Consider the following 22,536-nt stretch of genomic DNA (forward strand, 5'->3'; position numbering starts at 1 on the left):
GCGGGCCACGTTGCGCATGATGTGTATCCGTGAAGAGAATTTAAAACGATTTTACTCACATAAAGGACGTTATGGCAATAAGAAAATATAGGCTGAAACAGTAGATGTAACTGGGAGATTCATAGGTCATGTTACAACTAGAACATTGCCACCTATTAGTATGATGATGCAAATATCTCTGATATTCCACATATTTTTTGTATCGGTCACTTTTTCGAGGTTGAAGTTTTCTAGTTGTCTAATAAAGAGAAGGAGAAATGTTTCATTGGAAGCACTAAGATTATGTAGTTATTTAGTCTCTCAAAAAGATTGCAAAGTGTAATATACAGTCAAAATCTACCTAGACAAGATATCAGCGTACATAGGACTGGGGGTAGCAAGGCTAAGCCTGAGGAGGGGTTACTGCTGAGGGTGGACGGAGAGAATAGAAATACAGTACACTGTACAGTACCAGTACAGACATCTCTTGCATAGTGAATGGTAGTGCATCGATATTCGTAAATGATGTCGCATCATATGTTAAAAGCAGGCAAGAAACTGGTAGAATTTCATTTCAACCGTACTTACACTAGTCGCCTGGAATCTGGAAGCATAGTGGCCGTTAGCTTCGTCTGTAAAACAAAGAGTGCGCATGCGCGAGCATATACTACAGTACTGTTTCTACCCACCGCGTGACATCATTCATGCTTGCAGATCCCAGGCGGGAAGTGTACAATTGTTTGAATTAGATTTACAGTTCACTGAATTACTATGCTATGCAACTATGCTATTGTATATCTGAACGGACTGTCATTGTTTGTGACGTACCACAGCGCCATCATTTGTTTTTAAAGTGTATGGTCGAATGCATGCAACTCGATACCAAAATAGATTATGTCGCACCTCTAGCTAATATATAATTTCCTTTTTATGTAATTGGAGTGTTTCCTGATGGATTTCAATTTAATTTTAAGTTTCAAATTTGTTATACGGGGTGTAAGGGGTATAAGTGCCGTCCTTTTCACAGTCGTCTGAGACAGTCTACAGGATCAAAAAGTGTCCATACAACATAGGGTCAAAACTTGATAGTTTTTCCAGAAAAAAATATTTATTTTCTTATTTTATTTGCGTTATACTGCTTATATCATTAGTAAAATTACGAAAACAATTACATCAGTAGATATATCTAGCAAAGAGTTAATATTAGTTTAAATAAATATTTGTGTTCTATTACCTTTTCGTGAAATTAAATAAAATGCATGCTTAAATTTGTTAATATTCTGGCGTGAGAGACGTGCCAACGTTCAGCAGGCAGTACTCTGCACAGACGTAAATACGAGTCAGCTGAGTTCAAGCTTCCTGTCCATAGCTCTACTGCCGAGCGGATGGCAGTTCAGTACAGGGTATTCGATAAACAACTTACAATGTTATTCACAGTTTAGGAATATCGTATGTTATTTATTTACAGAGAAAGTCGTAGTAATTCAAGGAGGCAAGAAAGATGTACCGTCAACGTTTTCCTCAAAGAAGGTTACCTAATCGGCGAACTTTTGTAGCAATTTCTCAACGATTATTAGAAACTGGAAGTCTCTTACCCCGTTTCGAAAATCACACAACCAGAAATTTGTTTAAAAACGATAGTGCTTTACGGAAGCGGGGAGATTAAAATGTTGCATTATAAAAAAACTTCGTGTGATTTTGTTTAAAAACCATTGCTTATTTTTTAGACGTACAATAAAAAATTAAGCAATGTTGTTACATAAAATTTAAATTTACCATAATGTTCTATTAATGAGGTTGAAAGTTTGTATTTGCTGCTCGTTTTATATAAATAACAATATTATCCTGGTCTGCTCCTGAATTAGAGCAGAGCATCTGTTTTGTACCAGTTTGTCTGTACCCGCTTGAGCTGTACTGTATACTTCTAAACTCCCTCCTCCCCATCCAGCAACGTTGCAAAACGCCTAATATTGTAAACTTTAATAATTAGTTAAATATTGCAAAAAAATTGTAAGGACATTTTTCTTTCTTATGACATAAATAATCATCAGTTAAAATAATGCGTAATTTTCTTGGAGCTTTGTCCTTACAATAATACCGCGGAGTATAGGATATATATGATAAGTTATTTAGTGTGTGAAATATTTCGTGAAAATAATTGTTTACAGTTTTATATGGTTTATTGTGTCAACAGCCTGTACCTGCATATATGACACACAAAAGTACCTAGACGCACCTTCTGCTTCTTACCTCCCACCGCCTTTGGCATGTAGTCACTGTTTACCCAACTTGTGTTAAATGTAACCAAACACAGGTCTTTAGTAATTACGGTAGCGTAAAGTTCCATTTTCTTCATTCTTCTGAAGCACGTAAATATAATGAAATTCATTTGACATGTTGTGAAATAAATTATCCCGCAGTCTTCAAAAAATCAGACGCCTAGCAATTTTGTTCCAACACAAAGGCTTGCATATTCCACGAAATTCCCATACTCGTGGGTAACTAATGACATAATGGAAAGAGTTTCCGTAGAAACTTAAGTTTTAAGTGGGTTTTTTCTCCACCCTCCCCCCCTCCGCTGAGAACTAATAATCCAACTTTTGGAGCTTTCCCAGACGTTATGGCACAAAGATGGCATTTGCACACGACTCTTAAAGTTCAACGCCGTTTCCCTTACTGTAATCATCATGCCCACCATTTGTCTAATTAATGTTCACTTAAATGGTGTCCAACTAGAAAATTGCTCATCTAAGCAACTTCAACTGCTAGGTCATAATCTACATTACAAAGCCTGAAATAATAGACGCTACAAATTCTTCAAGAGCACTAACCGTGTATAAACCTTTCCTGAAAACATACTGGCATTTATAAACAAAGAATCGGATTCAAAATACTAAGCCAACTGTTCGTACATAACAATTTCTATGATTTTTCAAAATATTAAAGTAATACTGATCGATCGATAATTTTCAGACTTGGAATAATCACCATTCTTGAAAATACTAGCAACTTCAACAATTTGAAGAGCTTAACAATGGTACCTAAGTTACTTCTGATATATGCACTACTTACAACAGGCCTGCAGAACCTGTAAGTAGGAGAATATGACGTCAGCTCACTCCACTTCTGTTGGGGATGACTTCTGCGTAGAGTTTTAACATGTTTTTCGTGTCGAAGGTCCATCAGTGGCGGCACTGTAATTTTCAAAGAGTATTGTAATAAAGTCATTGTATTTATAATGCGGTATGTCGTTCCATGGTTTACGACTATGCTAGATTTTCTATCGGTAGTTTCTTTGAGATTTCTTTGCACCTAGCCTGCTTTAGATATTTCAAAACTTTCCTCCTATCATCACCTACAGAAACATCAATTAGTAGCATTTAAGTAATGAAGCTTGAAAGTTAATATAAATGTAACTATTCATTTCAATTCAAAATGAACAAAACAACGAGTGATGTTCTTAATTTAGCAGCATATAAATAAATAATCAATATAATCGTACAGTTCGTAATAATGAATTTACCCGAAAGTTTGTCTATTCCATAATTCTTAATATGGGCTTTGTTGAAATGTCGTGTAATATTGAAATGACGAGTAGAAATAAATTGGATGGGACACAGTAAATAAGCAATTCTTTCGTCTTCTTCAACAAAATAATCAATTCCCATTCCTTCGGAAGTAGTATTTATTCACGGGTTTAAATTTTACCATGTTCCAGTTTTCTTCAAACTGCAGTACGCGCATTGTGTATTTATTTATTTGTTTATTTATTTATTTATTTATTTATTTATTTATTTATTTATTTTATTTATTTATTTATTTATTTATTTATTCATTCATTCATTCATTCATTCATTCATTCATTCATTCATTGGTTGTAGTGCTTTACAATGTTGAGTGACAGCATTGACCTCCGGTCATATAGCTATCACTCACTTGCCAACATACAATTTATATCTCTACCTGTGTGTGTGTGTGTATATATATATATATATACACACACACACACACACACACACATACACTGATAGACCTTTTTACATTATATGCACACATACATTTTAATTTTGTTTTACATGTCTTGTAACTTATTTATTTCCCTCATCCGTTTTTCTCTTACTATCCAAAGGTATGTTCCTAAGGATTTTACTATCTGTTCATTTGTAATACTTGATAGCGTATGGTGTATCTTTCGCCGCGAGAATGAATGTTGATATAGCCGAGCGCAACTAGAACGCTACGACCAAACTAGTAGAAAAGGTGGGTGGGGTAGAAGGGATACGAAGGCAGTCGCTCTGAGGAGCTACAGTTCTGCAGATCTGACTTATAAAGTAGTATGGTGAATTGTAAATACTAAAATATATCTATGTTTTATGATATTCTTAAGAAATGTATGTACCGGTAACCTAAAATATGTAACCTTACTCGTAATTTGTGATGTAATTGTAATTTGTACATTTATGTATTCTTGGTGTAGTGGAAGGGATCATCTCACAGTTTTAGCTTCATCAGATAAAATAAATTAATTTATATTGTATTTATAATTAATAGTAATAATTTTAGCTATGAACGTGACCGTAACTTTGGAATCATAGCAATTTCGAGAAGAAATTCCTCTCTTTACGTCATACAAGCTCCCAGTGGCTTTCCGAACTCCCTGTATAAACTTTGTTATAGGAATGACTCTCAGTAACTTCCCTCGTTTGTGGAGTTGACCTTAATTTCATGTTGAGTTGTTACGACTCGAAAAATTCGCTATCGGTGCGACAACTTTGGCTATGTGTTTGTATCGGTTGAATGTTTGGATTCGGCCTTCTCGCCGCCGCGCCGACACGTGGCCGCGAGTAATTGCGTTGCAGCGGAGCCATTCAAGTGTTCGACTCAATTGTTGCAGGTACGAGTCGCGGCACGAGGAAGGGCTACAACAAGCTGGCGGGGGAGGAGGCCGACGTGAACAACGTAAACTGCACAGCGCCCCAGTGCGTCGTTCAGGGCTCGTCGGGGCCTGGACACGGCCCAGGGCCCGGGGGCCCCGACTCGTCGGACACGGACTCCAACTGCACGGATCTCGAGCTGGAGGAGGAGCTCACAGACGACTCCGACTACGGTGAGTACAGATCGGTCACCTCTCATCTGTTACAAACTAATCTTTACGAGGAAAACTCACTTCCGCAATACGCCTTGCTACAGCGGCCACTTCTCTGACAAAGTCGTTTCGCTGGTTGCCGCTTCAAGAAGGCGCTGTATAGAACATGCACAGTAGTGTATCAGTGAGGTTTAACTCTTGATCATCATGGGAAGTTCATTTTTCATAGTATTGGGGTCGGAGTACTGCTATTGCTGTGTTACGATGGAAATTATTAGAAAAAAAATTGGATATAAGTGTTGCCAATCTGACAATTTTACACTTACTATGAATACCTATTATTTACAGAATTTGTCAGTTTTATAACTTGAATACAATTAATGAAGTAGACTGTAAAATATATTTTCGTATAGCTAATTTAGAATTATAATCGAACACAGTAGCCATATTAGTCACTTCTGTTCAGCTGGTGAGTGATTAGATGTTGGCGATCTTCTTTTAGACACAGGCTATTGATGTGAAAAGATCGGGTAGCAGAGAGAATGTGTTGTCAATCGATTTCAGTTTAATGTTGAACTATTATAACCATATGCACATGTAAGGCAAATACCTTATTTTTCACTCTTTCCTATTTTTTGTCTTCATCTTAATCTCCGAAGATGATCCCTGTATCTTAATGTTGTCTATCATCTGGTACCTTCTTCTGCCCCGTTCACCATTCCTTCCAGTGTATCCTTCAGCAGACGTTTCTTCTCAGCCAGTGACCCAACCAATTCCTTTTTCCCTTCCTGATCAGTTCCAGCATTATTCTTTCTTCGTCCACTCTTTCTAACACAGCTTCATTTGTTATTCTATCTGTCAATTTCACACGCTCCATTCTTCTTCATTTCACATTTCAAATGTTTATAGTCGCTTCTCTTCATTTAGTCGTAATGTCAACGTTTCTGCCTCATACAATTCCACACTCCACTCAAAGCACTTCACTAGTTCTTTTTCCAGAGGTCCGCAGAATATGCTTCTTTTTCTGTTGAAAGTTTCCTTTACCATTACTATCCTTCTTTTGACTTCCTGGCAGCAGCTCGTGTTACTGCTGAAGCTGTCCTCTTGTTCCGCTGCCTTGTTTCGAATTCGCACGTTTATCTTCTTTAGGGCCCATTTTTCTTCCATAGTCTTCATCTTGTTGGCATTTATCTTCATCCCATACTGCTCACAGCTGTCGTTTAGCTCCAGTAGCATATCCCTTAGTATCGTCTCCTCTCCTGTTAACAACGACATATCATCAGCAAATCTGATGCACTTCATTCTTCTTTCTCGTATTATCACCCCTCCCATTTTCTGAAACATTTTCAACTATGTTTAAAATTAACTGAACTACGTGATATATGTATAAATCTATTATGTGTCAGATATCTAGACCCAGAGATTACCATCGATGCAGAAAAGTTCAGGCCAAATGTTGCGAGAGGAAGGCTGTATAGCTAGTAAATTATTAAACTATATAGCCTTCAAATTGGAACGTATTTAGTAACAGTAGCCTTAAATAACGGATGTCCACAAGTTAGGTTGATCCGGCAGTGTTTTTCCGTCGGCAAAGCACTGAGTCGTTCGCAAGGTAACGAAGGTTGTGAGAAGCTGTGACGGAGAATTCAGTCAACATCCTAGTTCTGTGGAATCTATATGTAATAATTTGTTTATTGTTGTTAATTGTGACATTTTTTGAGAGTGAGTGTTAGTGTTTGGCAAATAAGGAAGTCAAATGGTTTTCACTTTAGACCAGATATTTTTTATTGCGGAACATTTAATGAGACACAACAAATGAAAACACGAGAAAGTCATATAATGCATATTCCGGAGAAACAAAAGTTACAAGATATTGAATTGACGTTTACACGATAATATCCGTAAACACGAGTTCTTTCAGTAACGCATGTTTATAAATCTTTTCATAAATTGAAATCTGGAGGATCTGTGTATATAAAAAAACACTGGTTTAAACAAAAAAACTTACGAACGAAAGGTTTAATGACATTCGAGCACAGTCATTTATCCGAAGGTGCGAGAAATGTTTGGAAGGGGAAGGTGGTTACTTTGAGCAATACATATAATGTGATAAGTAGGCCTAATGTCATGCTTCATTGATTTATTATTCATTCATTTCGCACATTCCTCTCCCTTATCCATTACTTCCATTTATTATAGGTTATTTCTTTTATTTATTCCTTTAATAAAATTTTCTATACACTCATGGGTCATTCCATGCAAAAAAGTATGCTTTTGAACCATGATGTCTCAAAAGTTAAAAATATTGTAGTAGGTTATTTTGTATGTTCCAAATATGAATTTCGCGCAATATTATATTTATATCCTTCATAGTTTGGCAGCAATCAGCATTTAAAATATTGGTTTAGCAAAGAACACGGTTTCATTCATTGAAGTTTTTTTACTATGTAAAAGAAGATGGAAAAATGATTTCAATGCAATTCGAAAGAGGAGAGGCTTGTTTATAAATTCCCTCGAAATGGAAAAAATGTACAATTTTTTAAGTAGTTATCAGCCGTAAAATAATTTAAAATAATATAAGACACAAAATGGAACTCATTTTTACAGACGAAAAAACATGTGTTTAATTCTTTACGGTATATTGATTCCACTGTGAGAATTTCAGAATAGTGACTTAAATATCATATCAGTTTTTAATAAAAATAACTCACCGGAACAAGGGAGCTCAACAGATTGGCTCTCCCGTCGTACAGAATGTTGCGCGATCAAGGTCAGGGAGACGGACGTTTGAGATTACTCATAGTTATGAAGTCTCGCGAACGCTGCGACCGTCACACAGAGCAAGCGATTTTCAACCGTCGGAGCAAAAATTAATAATTTTATTAATTTAATTATTCATAGGTTTTTTGAGATAATGTCATAGAACTTGAGAGATGGATTAAAAATAAGATTTTTTCAATACGAATGAAATTCATATTAATTTAAATTGGTGCATTCAAATATAAAACTATTTTTTTTTTTCAATGAGGTGTTTTCATGAGCATCCCTTAATATTATTCGAATTAGTCTTTAAGGTATTAAAATATGGTTGTTCAAGTTTACAATGGCGTCTGTTTAGTTTCGATGACACTTCACATAGGGTGTCTAGAATATTTCAAATTATGGATAGCATGTAACTGCCACCCGTTTTTCAGTCATCCGTATGATTAAAATATTAATGATATGGCGGTCATAATTGGCAGTTTAATTTATTTTCATAATAACATTATTATATTAAAAGTCCAAAAAAAATCATGACATCACTGGCATATTCTTAAAATGTTGTACGGAATGACCCTCATATTATATGGGACGAGCTGGGCGGCTGACGCCAGTCTCCAGTTTTCGTTGGACATCCCTATACAGATTAACAAAACAACACTATGAAGAATGAATATACATTTTAATATGAACGTAGGTTTACATGAGAAAACGTGGGAATTATTTAGATGTGTATAATATTCCACCACTTCTGTGCTCAAAGCAGCCAGTATGAAACGTTATGTTCCCTTGAAGAAGGTTAAACACACCCGATCTTCTCCTATAACTATAGCTTTTAATGAACTTACAAGTTGAGTTCCATAACCTACTTCAAGAGGGATGTGTAAACATGATGCTGACGTAATTATGCTGCCTAATTAAGTACTTATCAACTTCTGTTACAATTTAATAAGTTCCCTTTAGTTTTCAATGGAATTTAATAATTAACTCAAGATAAAATATTGCCATTTATTAATCTTACTATTTGCAAAAATCGTTCGCGAAGGTTCGACTCCCGGACTTCCCTTGGGTCCAGAACTACACTAGCGAAATAAACCTGACAAAAAGAGCAATGGATTTTAAGAGCAACTAAATCTGGGTATCTCATCCCATAGATTGAAGGGGAGTCTATACTTCCATATCTTACAATGTTAAATGCCTCAATTTTGAGTACACTTTTCTCAGAAGTTATAAAAGATACAAATGTAGAAAAAAATAGGGTATATGTAACATACCTTTATGTAGATGTACAATCGGTTCAAGAAATTTAAAATTCCACTGAGCTGCTGGAAAAAAATGATAACATTCTTTTATTAAGAATGACTGCAAATTATTTTTTATTTTTGCTGAAGATAGAAATAAGCTTAATTTTTTTAACCTGCTGTGCTAATTGCCATCAAATTGATATTATACTGTACAGAGAAATCTTGGTACGATAAATAAGAATTGCATGCCCTTTGCGTTAATTCAAAAACTTAACAATTCTATAAAGTTTCTAAATATATCTTTGCAGCCATTGAACAATACGTATTACTTGCATAAGTTTGGTAATTTTCTTAATGGAAGTATTGCTTTATAAACTTCATAATATTGGTTAAATGTTCTTCTGATCATAAATTTTACCAAGACATCAGTAATTACTTTGTTTTTGTGATGTCCTTAACTCTTCTGGGAGTTGATATTTCCGTGTGTTCACTTTTTGACATTTTTAATTTGCATATGGTTGGTTAACTAAGTCGTAACTTATTTCCAGCATACTCTGTTGCTTTCTCTGGGGATATTGTAATGGTTTCCACTTTTTTTAGGATTTAATAACATTAAGTGCTAGTCGTGTAATTTACCCTCGTAGCACTGGAAGACATGTTAAATAAAGGTAACGCTTGTAAATATTCTCACGAAGTGAATGTACAGTAGTGGCAAAGAAACCCGGACCGCCCCTTGTAGCTGATTTCAGAGCCTTGTTCACTCCAAACCTAGATCATAAATACCCAGATTGCTCTGCGTTATAGGTTTTGATGGTAATAACTTTTGTCAGGTTTACTATGCTGCCATCTAGTTGCTACATAAGGAGTCACGTCATAACTCCCATTTGAATTGCATTAGCGACTGTACTGCCATCTCGAGTTCGTTTACTGCGGACGGGTGGCGATCCTGGCGGTTGTTCTCTTCAAAGGGCAACAGATTATAACATATGAATGAGCAATCTATATGTGATCTGGGCTCCAGAGAGCACAATAGACTGGTAACTAAGACTTTCGTGGTTCGAATCCTGCCTAGCAAGGACAATTTTTTTTGTTCCTTATTCAAATGTATTCCCAATACTTTTCAATTGCAGCGATATTTTACTACTTAATTAACTTACTATTCCCAGAACATGAATTTTACCAGCTTATTTTCTAATGACTTTCGAAATGGGCTACGTCAGCCGTCGAAACTACAACAATTTCAATAGATTACTCGCTATCTTGTGAATGCGGGCGTGACATGCGCTGTGGCTCATTTCGGGGACTTCGATTATTCCGTCGGTCCGGTTTTTTTTTTTTGCCATTATGGTACACATAGGCTACATACCTTGCGCCCTTGAGAGTATGATTTCATTCACAGCCCGCAATATGATCAGATAAATTGTACGTTTGGTCAGGTAACATGTGAAACTCGTTACACACTTTTGAAAAATACATCTGTTACTTTCATTTCTTGCAGAGCAAATTACTCTAAGTCCCAAAGGATTCGGGTTCCATCCCTAACTAGAAATTGGAAGTTTATTTTCTTTCACCAGGGACCCAGTGTTTTCCTTATCGTATGTTTTCCTCTATTTACTTGCGCAGAAGTCTTGCACTAGGAAATTACTTCACCAGAGGCTTTGTTATTTGCTAATGTCTGATATTACTAATAGTTTGAACAAGCAAAATATGTATTCACCAGCAAAATATAACAGTATCTTGCATAAGTGTTATTTTTATTTATTTATTTATTTATTTACTTATTTAATTTACTTATTTAATTAATTAATTAATTTATCTATTTATTTAGTTTATTTAATTTATTAATCTTATTTATTTAATTAATTTATTTAATTTATTTATTTATTTGTTTCTTTATTTGTTTGTTTTGTTTTGTTTTGTTTTGATTTGATTTATTTATTTATTTATTTATTTATTTATTTATTTATTTATTTATTTATTTATTTATCTATCTATTTATTTATTTATTCTGGTGTAGTTAAGGCCATCAGGCCTTCTCTTCCACAACACTATTGCTATTGCATTGCATTGACTGTGTATGGAAACCGTTGATGAAAGTAATTCCCAGTCAACAAATAAACAGAATCAAAAGGTAAGAGAAATAGTTTATTGTAACTGACCACACCTACAAATATTGTTTATTTGTGTATGTAATCACCATGACAAGAGAGAGAGACTTGACATAGCGTCGTACGAGTTTTTTTGATGATTTCATAAAAGAAACTTTGCGTCATGAAGATTATAAATTATTCATTGCTACTTTTAGATCTTTATTGGTCACGTTGTCCAAGAGGATGATGGAAGTTAAGACACTACCGCTGGTTTGTAACAACGTGTTTGATCCTTTATCTCTTAATGGCGTGATAAATACTAAAGTAGGATTAGAAGAACATCCACTAACGTTAATAGTTTTTTAAGGATTTATCTAACGCATAGGTCTGCTTTTGGTCCTCTAAGATGTCAACACTTTACTAGTAAGCTATAAAAGAGCCACCAGTTTCCAAAAATAAAAAGTAAAGCTTAGATTCTTTTAGTTTTAAGGTTAACTAAAAACAAATTCGTACTTGAGCATAAGAGATAACAATAATTACATTATGTCGTCGCCATAAATGTATAAAACATTTTATATTTACAAAAAATAGTTCATTTACTCGCATATGTACATGGACAAATACAAACAGAATGTTTAGGCATCTAGTAAAAATAATTATTACTACATATTTCAAGGCATTCAGCCATTCAGACCTCAACTCAAGATTGATGATATCTAATCTAATAGAAATATATGACAATATTGATTTCTTATGTCGGTTTAGGCAGTTTAAGCTATCAGGTTAGTATTATATTATCTAACTGAAACTGCCCCAGTTGCTAGAATTTGCTCTTTTGTGTGCATACTTTATTATTTAAATGTGTGTATGTAACCCAATTGATTTCAGTAAATTCAACAGTTCAATTAAAAACCGATAGTTTTATGGATATTCTGCAGAATTTGACATTTATGGTGGCGTAATCTCCCGTATATTTGATGTAACTATAGCAGGATAGGTTAACTCCCTGTAAATTTTGAGACTTAAAAAGTATACATTATATACCAAACAATGGTATATAGTAGGCCCACTGCTATTTTTCAGTCTCTTAAACACAAAGTACCTTCTTGAGTCACTTACGGTCTGTTTTGTTTCCTCTGCTTGTTTATTTCTAGGGTTACATTAGTTTTAAAAATTAATTCCTGTAGACACCTTGAAGTCATAATTCTTGTTCTGAAGCTTTCAATTGGAAGTACATGCCTGTAATTTCTAACTACTTCCTTAAATGAGTTTACAAATTCAGATAAAATTCTGTAGATATTAACTTATTTTAGAGAAAATGTAATACATATTCTCCTTCATTTCCGTATAGAATGCGATTAAGACAATTTTTTAAATCGATTCATATGCATTATAACGAGTATAGATAGATCCTATGCATTAAGGATCTTAATTCTCCTCAGTAGTAGAACTGCTTAAGTGACATGAGGCTGTATCAGAATGCCGAAACAAAAATCCAACAAAGAGCAAATAATAAGAGAACTTAATTCAGAACATGGGGAAATTGTGTTTGACTTAATTCGGGGCTGGGCAAATTACGTGATTCTGAGAAATGAGCGCTGTGTGCTTTAAAGAGCGGTTCTTCCGAGCGCCGTGACGTATGCATACTGTACGTCATTCAGTGTCGGTGCAGTGGTGACTCTGCAGTATGATGGCGAACTTTGACGACGGAGCTTCCGCTCATACATTAAAGTAGTCCGCTACTCCCAATGCTTTTAATATATCATGGGAGGAGGAGTTCCTTTTCGTAGAGAGCAGGGGATTAGCATAGTGTTTAATTTGTCATAAAACACTCCAACTGATTAAGAAGTTCAATATCCAACGTCATTATTCTTTACAACATGCTACTGAATATGACAAATATGTTGGTAATGAACGCCATAAATTAATACAAAAACTTAAAGAAAATGTTTCTCAGGTACATTAAATAAGAGTATCTATTTGATTTTTATATTGCATTAAAAGTTGTTATAATAGTACATTTAGTAGTATATGAATTTTTAAATTATATAGGTATTATGTTATATCATAGTATAGTATATTACAGTTCATGATATATCATATTGTATTGTATTATATTATATTATATTATATTATATTATATTATATTATATTATATTATATTATATTATATATTATATTATATTATATTATATTAACAGGATGACAGTAATGCACTTAGTGAATCGGCTATGAGAATTAGCTACAAAATTTGCCACGAAACTGCAAAGGAATTGGAAACATTCAACGAAGATGACTTCGTCAAGCGATGTGTAATTATAGTTGGCAGATGAACTCTGTCCACAGCAAGTAGGGGAAGTGGAAGCCATACGCCTGTCTCGTAGAACCGTGGTGAGGAGAGTGTAGTATGTGCGTATGGGTTATGTAAATAAGCCTAATGATTTGTGTGTGTGTGCATAGAGCGAAGTTTATTCCATTAAATAAATAAGAGTGTTATAAAGTCTGTACTGTACAGTGGATTGATGTAATAGGCCTATCCTTATAAACTACTATGTACTGACAGACTGAATGAATAGAACTACCGTGGCGCTTGTCATATTAATGCAGGGAAGGCAGCTGTAATGTGAGTCCGCCACTGCTTGAGCGTTTTGCCCTGGCTTGCCTTGCGGAGCGAGAGCAGCTCTGGCTGGCTAAATGGAGCCGCTCTCATGCCCGGCCCTGACTTAATAAAATTGATAATGATATTTTTTGTAAATTTAATATTTGTTGCGTGTTAATTAATTTGAAACACAAGTAATCCTGTAAATGTAAATTCTATTATTAGTTCATTCATACGGAGAGGACTGTACAGTAGTGGCAAAAAAATCCGGACCGACCCTTGTAGCTGATTTCAGAGTCACAGATTCAAATTTTGCTAGTCACAAAACACATCCATCTTGTATAATTAATTGTAACAATGAAATTCATTGCATTTGTTCGATTCTTACCGTCTTTTGTTTCCTTCAGTGCCTCAAACTTACAGACGAAAAAACTTTGAGAGTTTTATTTTCATCTGACATCAATATTACATTTCTACCTTTATTCGGTAAAGATAACTGCGTATTTTTACATTAAATAGCAATATATACCTCTAGCTTCACTATCCATATTGAAATTACCACAGTGTGACACAAGACACAGCACAGGATTCTTTTGTATCAGCCACAAGAGTCGGTCCCGTTTTTTTGCCACTACTGTATAAGCAGCCGCTATAGTAACTAGTCGTGCGTGCTCTACGTACGATGCAGCGCAACCTATAACCAATACTTTTTTTCAGCCCTACTCATCAGAAGCAACTGAAACTTGTTGCTTCTCTATAAATAGAGATATACAGAGTGTTTCCGAGGTGGTATTACAAACTTTCAGGGATGATGGCGAAGGGCACATGTATCAATTTGAGATAAGGAATCCTGGTCCGAAAATGACTGAGTCGAAAATTACAAGCAAAAATAGTTCTGTGGAAATGAAATAATTTTATTCCTCTGTACACCTTATTTATGTGTATTTATCTGTACATCTTACACATACTGTATTCATCTGACGTTGGTTACGTTGTCTACGTACAGTATTTCATTCAGTGCGCTGTCTGAGGGATGGGGAGAGGAAACTACACTAAAGCAATGCAGATAGCGTAATGTGTAGCGGACATGGTCGGTCCTGATATGCACGTCTGTAGACAGCAGTGTATGTGTACAAGTTGCAGTGTCCAGTTGATCAGTCCTAGTAAAATGAGGAGTACATGGGAGCGGAATAAGCAGACCTGTTTTTCGAATACGGATGAGCCAATGGGAACAGTACACAAGCTCACAGATTGTATCGAGACATGTACCCACGTAGGAGACATGCGGCCCATACCATTTTTCCATGACTGTTCCAAACGTTAAGGGAAGGAGGGCACGTGGTGCCAAATTACAATTCCATTTCCACACAACTATTTTTTCTTGTAACTTTCGACTCAGTCATATCCGGACCATGGTTCCTTATCTCAAATTGATAAATGTACCCTTCGCCATCTTCCCTGAAAATGTGTAACACCAATTCGGAAACACTCTATATATTTTACTCAGTTTGTGTATTTATAAGGAAAGCTTCGCAGCATACCTAAATAAATATCAGGAAAAGCTGCAAATATTTTTATTTGTGTATATATAAACGTATTATTAGTTGACGTAATTTGTGTATTTGTGGTGAAATTATAACAATTCATCTCGTCAGAAACCACTGAAAATGGTTACTTTCTTGAACATAATATATTATATATATTCTATGTGTTTGTAAGGAAATAGTCGCAACATTTACCGTTTTAATATATGTAATCATTAATATATATATATATATATATATATATATATACACATACAAAATCAGACGTTGTTAATAGATTGGCACGACATCGGACCGCTGCTTGAGACATTTCAAATTACCACAATGTCAATCAAATGTGCATATCTTGATCGAGATTACAACCCAGTGCCGAGACTTCACGTAGTGTTACACTGCGTACGAACTTTTGCGTGCTTGAGATCCGACGATGACGGTACTAACACACAGATTTTAAAATTCGATGCGTTGGTATATTAATAAAGGAAATGTCAATTTCCTATTTACATGCAAATTAATTAAATGAGTCTCCCCTGACAAAATGTTGAAGTCGAGTCCACGCTGACATCAATTTCCTCTCCGGTTATTTGATACTTCATGAAACAGGGGTTAGGCCACTAAAGACTCAAATTCAAGATTTAATGAGAAGCAATAAAATTCTTAATTGCTCTCCGAGGGAGCGAAGAATTTCAGAACTAGTATCCTTGTCTGGCACGATGTAATTATGAAGTTTCTTTTACTTTGACGGCAAAGTTTTATGCATTGATATAAAAGTCAATGATCACGCGTTTAAGCTTCGTGAAAATTGTGTAGAACTTGTAAAGTAATTTACTGCAAATTTAAATGAAATCATTATTGTTATTGTTGGTGTAATGCCTTCTAACTTTCCTGTAATTGTTTAAAAGTTACTGAAGCTTCTCTGTATCTTTGCCCTAAAATATCATGTCAGAAAGTTTCACGTGTCACTGAATAACCTCAGAAATCGACCTCGCGTGGTCTAAACCGTCAGCCTCTTTGCAAGTGGTCCAAATTGGAGTCGTGATCACGCTTAAGACTTTTCATTTCAAAGTCCATAGCTTGGTAGACGATTGCAATTGAAATGTTTTCGGGATTCTCCTGTTTCCCCAGTACAGGCATCGACAACACTCCATCATTATACAGTAGAACCTCTATTATCCGTGGTAATGAAGGGGATGGACTGAACGGTTAATCGAAAAAATCGGTTAATCCGTACCATGAAAGATTTTTTAATTTCCTCCATGGCCTTGTATTTAACTCGCTATGTAGTGGATCAGAAGTACACTAATTTAAATCTGGTTATAAACGACGGGTTTTTATAGGACAAGGAAGCCCTTTGTAATAACTGTCTCAGGAATGAAGGAGGTCTCATGTTGTAGATTTACATACTTTTTACTCTTTATCTTTTTTTATTAAAGCGCGCAATTGTAACTCCAATCTCGTATTCTGAGGTGAGATGAGCCACAGTTTTTCTTCCTCAAACCATTCAATTATTTCCATTTTTTTCGATACTTAGGACAACACGTTTTCTGTTAACACCCGTGGAAGACATTTTATATACAGTGTTATATTATAGAACGGCAATTCGAACAGTAAACAATGTTGTGTATCGATAAAGGCTTGTAATAAAACACTATAGCAGAAACATAATATGTAGAACCTACTAACATAGTCTTGTATATACAGTCACGAAGCTTGAGTTGTGAGGGTACTAGGAACAATAGATGTGTCGGTACTATTTCGTATTGTCTGCAATGAGGCTTTAGTAGCGATAGTAGCGATCCTAGTGGTTAGCAACTATCTATGGATGCATATTCCCTACGTATTGAGATTCGTGACTATATACGAGACTCTGCTACTAACAGTACTTTATATAAGTTATTTATTTCTGAAGAAAAAAAAAGCGCAAGATACAGAAGTCGGATAATCCGCCAATCGGTTAATAGGGTGACGGATAATCGGGGTTCTACTGTATTCATAATGTTTCTCCAGTCGTCGGTCGACGACGTGCGAAGGATCATGTACTCTGACGGTTTTACTAATGAACCGTGTACAATTTTTACGCGAGACTTATGTAGAGTTGGGACAGAAAACGTTACTAATAAATCATGCATAAGCGGTGGCGGTTCCGGACAATTGGCCACAGAAAATTGGTAACAGGGACAATTCGCCACAAATAGACAATTTGCCACAGATAGACAATTTAAACACAGATAGACAATTTGCCACACTGAGATACAAAGATAAATCTATGACTTCCAGAAGCTTTATATTGTGCGAATGGATACAGAGATTAATAGTTGTAAATTCCACAAGTATGTGAATTGCTATGTACATGTAAATTTGGCTTCAAAAATGTCCTTCTAGGTTGTGGCCTAAGCTCTCAAGTACCGGATGACGGTGCCTTCTCCTTGTACCGCGGGTATTCTTCAACTATACGTGATATTCGTCTGTCCATGTCGATGTACTTCCTCTTCATTTGGTAGGAGAATGATCACCTTCCAATCTCTCTATGTATCTGTCGGCTATAACGTTCAGTTCGTCAATATTCCTTGGTTCAGGTGGTAGGTGCAGCTTCCTGATACGGCGCACAGTTTTTTTTAATAGATGGTTTTTTCGGTAGATTCACATTGGCTTCGCTTGCAATACTCTCTAACTCATTTTGAATAATGACAGACGTTGGTTCTCGGGAAGTCCCCGCCCTTGCCTTCATGTTCTCTACACATTTATTTGCCTGTTGCATTACACCCGCCACGCATATCACAGCGCCAAACAACTCCATTCTTATTTCCTCTAAGTCTCGTGTACAAGTAGCCAAGCTATATTAATTTGTCAAAGCCTCTTTCTGATTTTGTGAAGCGAATTTCTTCCGCCATAGTTCCGAATTAATTTACAGCTTCTGGATTTTTCTTGTGTTACCATACAAATATATTATAAATTGTTGAGAATTTGAGTATTGCCTTGAATTTTAACGTGTGGCTAATTGTCTTTGATACGAATTTCAATTATGTGGCGAGTTGCCTCTGTGGCCAATTTTCTGTGGCGAGTTGTCACCAACCCAAGCGGTGTATGTATGTGCAGCATGTAACTATACATGGCAATTGCTTTGCTGTAATTATACACACGAAACTTTCTGTTTTCCTTCTGCTAAGTGTGTTTATAATGTTCAAATGTCAATTTAATCCAACACTAGAAGCGCAGAATAGATTCTTGTACACCCTTCCAGCTAAGAACTGGTAAGAGCAACGCGTGAATGACGCAATCTGCACAGACCGACGATCCCGTGCACATATACTTCAATGTCTCTTTTCTGGCATGCCTGAAACAGACGAAACTACTACCATTTGTCGCAAGACAATAACGGTAGTTGTGGCAAGAGCGAGAAATACATGGAAGCGCCAAAATAATAATGATGATGATGATAATATTATAATTGTGATGATGGAGATGTTATTCCTATTATCATTTCTAAACCACAACATGTAGTTTACAATACTCGTAAGTAATTCTAAAAATGTGATGCGTATTTCCCTTTAGTGGCATATTTCTTCAATTTAATTACATATAGGCCTATGCATGCATATTTTGACTATATTTCGTACATAAAAATACGATATCTGGTTATAACATTAGTCTTGGAAACATTAATTTTCATACCATTGCATTGTGTGCCGACTACTATGCATTTTCATCAGTGTCACGTTGAAGAGATTGGCGGTCGGCATTATTATTATTATTATTATTATTATTATTATTATTATTATTATTATTCTCCGTATTTCAGCTACCTATAAACTGGAATAAAGTTGCCTGATTCATAATAGCCTATATGTGACGTCACAGCGCAGATACAGGTACGTTCGTATAGAAAATAGTTATGCATCCTCTGCCCTCTTCCCCTACAAAGTGAAAATCGGGACGCAGCCACAGTGAGTAATCTTATGGATCACTGCCCTTACTAGTCATATTAGGGCTATTTAAATAACTACACCTTTGTGGCCGATTGAAGGTTTATTGCAAAGCATGTAGTATTGCGGGGTATACTTGAGGATATTTGAATTAATTTTTACTGTCAATATAGACAACATTACATAAAAATTGTGTAAAATAAACGTAAAAGTGACAAAAAAGAGTGCTCTGAAAGATACTGAAATATCAAAAGACACAGAAGTTGTGTTGAACGTAATAAAAAAGAACCAGTACCATAAAAAATCTCAAAATTATAAAGATATTAACTCGACGTTTACTATGGATTTGTGTAGCCTACCATGATGTTCAATGCCAACATCCCAATTAATAAATTAAATGATCTCCATTTTAGGGAATTTCTAGAAAAGTACATAGAAAATTAGTGGGTTTTCAGTGATGAGCGACATGCAATATCCTAATGCAACACGAAAAAAATATCACACAATAGGAATATCTTGTAGGCCTACTACATTATGCACCAATAACGTCATGTGCTATTGAAAGAATTTCTTGCAATATAAAATCATTTCAAGTGACATCCGCATATGTTCAAGATCCGTAACTTACGAAGGCACGTTATTAGGCCTGTTCACTGCAAAGATCACGACGAAAATGAACATCACGGCTCAGGCATGTGTTTACTAGTATAATTTGGGAATGTCGGGAGTTGACGTACCCCACGCAGCGACGATGTGTTTGTTTATATTCTTATCCGTTGCATCATCTGTGTTCGGCGTGCTATATACCCAACGTGTCTTTAACTTCAGTCTTTAGGTAGCTGGAATACGGAGCCTAATTATTATTATTATTATTATTATTATTATTATTATTATTATTTAGTAATAATATAAAATATCCAGCTCTCTCAATATGTACAGCAGCCTTCCATTTTCACGCTACGTTAATGTACGGATGAGGTGGGCTATAGATGAAGGTGATTTGAATTTAACTCACAAGGAGAGGACACGGTCTGTATATCACCGAATTAAATCAGATTTTGTGACATCAAAGTACAAGTCATGCCTGGTATGGGTGGCCAATAATAATAATGATTTATTTAACCTGGCAGAGTTAAGGCCATATGGCCTTCTCTAACACTCAATCAGGAGTAAAAACTGCGTTACAAAAACACTACAAATTTACAAAGTATAGCCAATGACCCCTCGTTTTGGAAATATTGGCTATTGTTTGTGACATACTTCCGTTAGGTGCCTAATAGGGAAGCATTAGACTGTGTAAGGGCGTAGCTCATGTGGTTGAATGCTGAGTTGTCATCCAGGCAACCCGAGTTTGAATCGTAATGCCTTCTCATTTTTTAAAGATTATTATTATTATTATTATTATTATTATTATTATTATTATCATTATAATTGCTATTATTATTATTATTATTATTATTATTATTTTAATTCACTTACAGTTGTCAGTTCCTATATTCAAAGCCATGTTGAAATATGCGTGGTATGCATCAAAATTGATAAACGAACGAGAAGTGTTTGTGAATGTGAAGGATATCTGTTTCGCAGCAGAAGTGCGGAAAAATATGTGTGACTGTGGACAACCTTCTTTCATTTTCTGTGCATGGTGCAGGAAATATGTATGTTTTGTGTGTTTTTATGACATCATAATGAATCGGGTACAAAATGAAATGGAATAGCTGCTACAGAAATAGAACAAACGCCAGTGACACATCTTATCTTCCTACGTGAGCAGTATTTCATTGTTTATCCTTTACAATACAACATTAGTTCATTAGTAATTTGTTTAAAACATGATGAAGCATTCAATACATTGAGAAATATGATATAGGTATGTAAATAGATAACTGTGATCACAATATTAATCATTATTAAAAGAAACAAATATAGAACCAGTTAAGATTCGAACTCAGGTTGCCTGGATAACAACTCAGCATCCAACTATATGGGCTACGCTGTTACACATTCTAATGCTTCCCTATTGAGCACCTAACGGAAGTATGTCATAAACAATAGCCAATATTTCCTAAACGAGGGGTCATTGGCCACCCGTACCAGGTATGACTTTAAACAGTACGTCTTGTACTTTCATCTCACACAATCTTATTCTATTCGGTGATATACAGAGCATGTCCTCTCCTTGTCAGTCTGGATAGCAATGTTTGACCATGTGAGCAATTTCGTATTCATTTCCGTAACACACCGTCGCTCTGAAGCTTCCTTTATGCGTGTAAACACGTTGTTGTAATTCACTCCCGCTTTAGATACGCGTCTGTAACGCCATCCGATAACGGCTGCAAGGTTGGTAGCCGAATAGCCTCCAGGACACTTCATAACAAAGTGAATGTCTAAAAAAATGTACAACAGAGCGTGTGTGAGGGAGCTTCCCTCGACTATGAAAAACTTTTCTATCTATAAAATGCGCGGGAAGTAAGCAGATACTAATGTTTGGTACACTGCTTGAAATGTAATGAATGGACTCTGCTATTTTTCATCTGCCCACATTCCAAGCATTTTATTAAACTACAACCCTCGAGAAACGAGTTAAAGTACAAGAGATAATTTTAAAATATGTCGCGAGAATTTATTAGACTGTTGCGTAAGATGTATGTGTAAACATAAAAGGGTAGGCAGAAACTGCACACTTTGATCCGGAAACTGCACACCGCTTTTCGAGAGACCCACTAATCCTACCCGGATATTGCACACTGATTCACGAGGGTTTTACTAATCCTACCCGGATACTGCACACTGATTCACGAGGGTTTTACTAATCCTACCCGGATACTGCACACTGATTCACGAGGGTTTTACTAATCCTACCCGGATACTGCACACTGATTCACGAGGGTTTTACTAATCCTACCCGGATACTGCACAATTTACAAAATATATTTCTTTTGCATTTGACTGACTTTACATTGAAACTTCGCTTACTTTCTTCCTTCGTTGTTTTGCAGTTTGATATAAGTATCAGTGTGTATGTCCAGAAATTGATTCTCGAATTTATACAATGAAGGATGACTGCTGCAAAAATGACATGAAAATGCTTGTGAAATGATTCACAGCTTTTGTTGTGCGAAAGGTCGATGCAATCATGGCTGCCTATACAGTAGGAGGGAAAACTGCATCTTCGGAGATATGCGTTTCTAGTAAATAACCTCCAAATTTCTCAAGTCTTGCGCAAGATGGAAGCGGCAACCTAGGAGTATAATAGTAACGTAATCCCAAGTTTCACCACTGCAGCATGTATAGCTAGTTCAAAGTATATT

General features: G+C 35.7%; 1 protein-coding gene across 1 annotated transcript in view; it reads left to right on the forward strand.

The window, feature by feature from the left end:
* The window catches only part of LOC138713002 (uncharacterized), a 376,251-nt gene that overhangs the window by 58,462 nt on the left and 295,253 nt on the right, over positions 1–22,536 (forward strand). Inside the window, exon 2 of the mRNA XM_069844684.1 lies at positions 4,874–5,086. Within this exon, the coding sequence (XP_069700785.1) occupies positions 4,874–5,086 (213 nt within the window). The remainder of the gene's footprint in view (positions 1–4,873; positions 5,087–22,536) is intronic.

This window comes from Periplaneta americana, chromosome 14 (assembly GCF_040183065.1).
Source record: "Periplaneta americana isolate PAMFEO1 chromosome 14, P.americana_PAMFEO1_priV1, whole genome shotgun sequence".
Lineage (NCBI taxonomy): Eukaryota > Metazoa > Arthropoda > Insecta > Blattodea > Blattidae > Periplaneta > Periplaneta americana.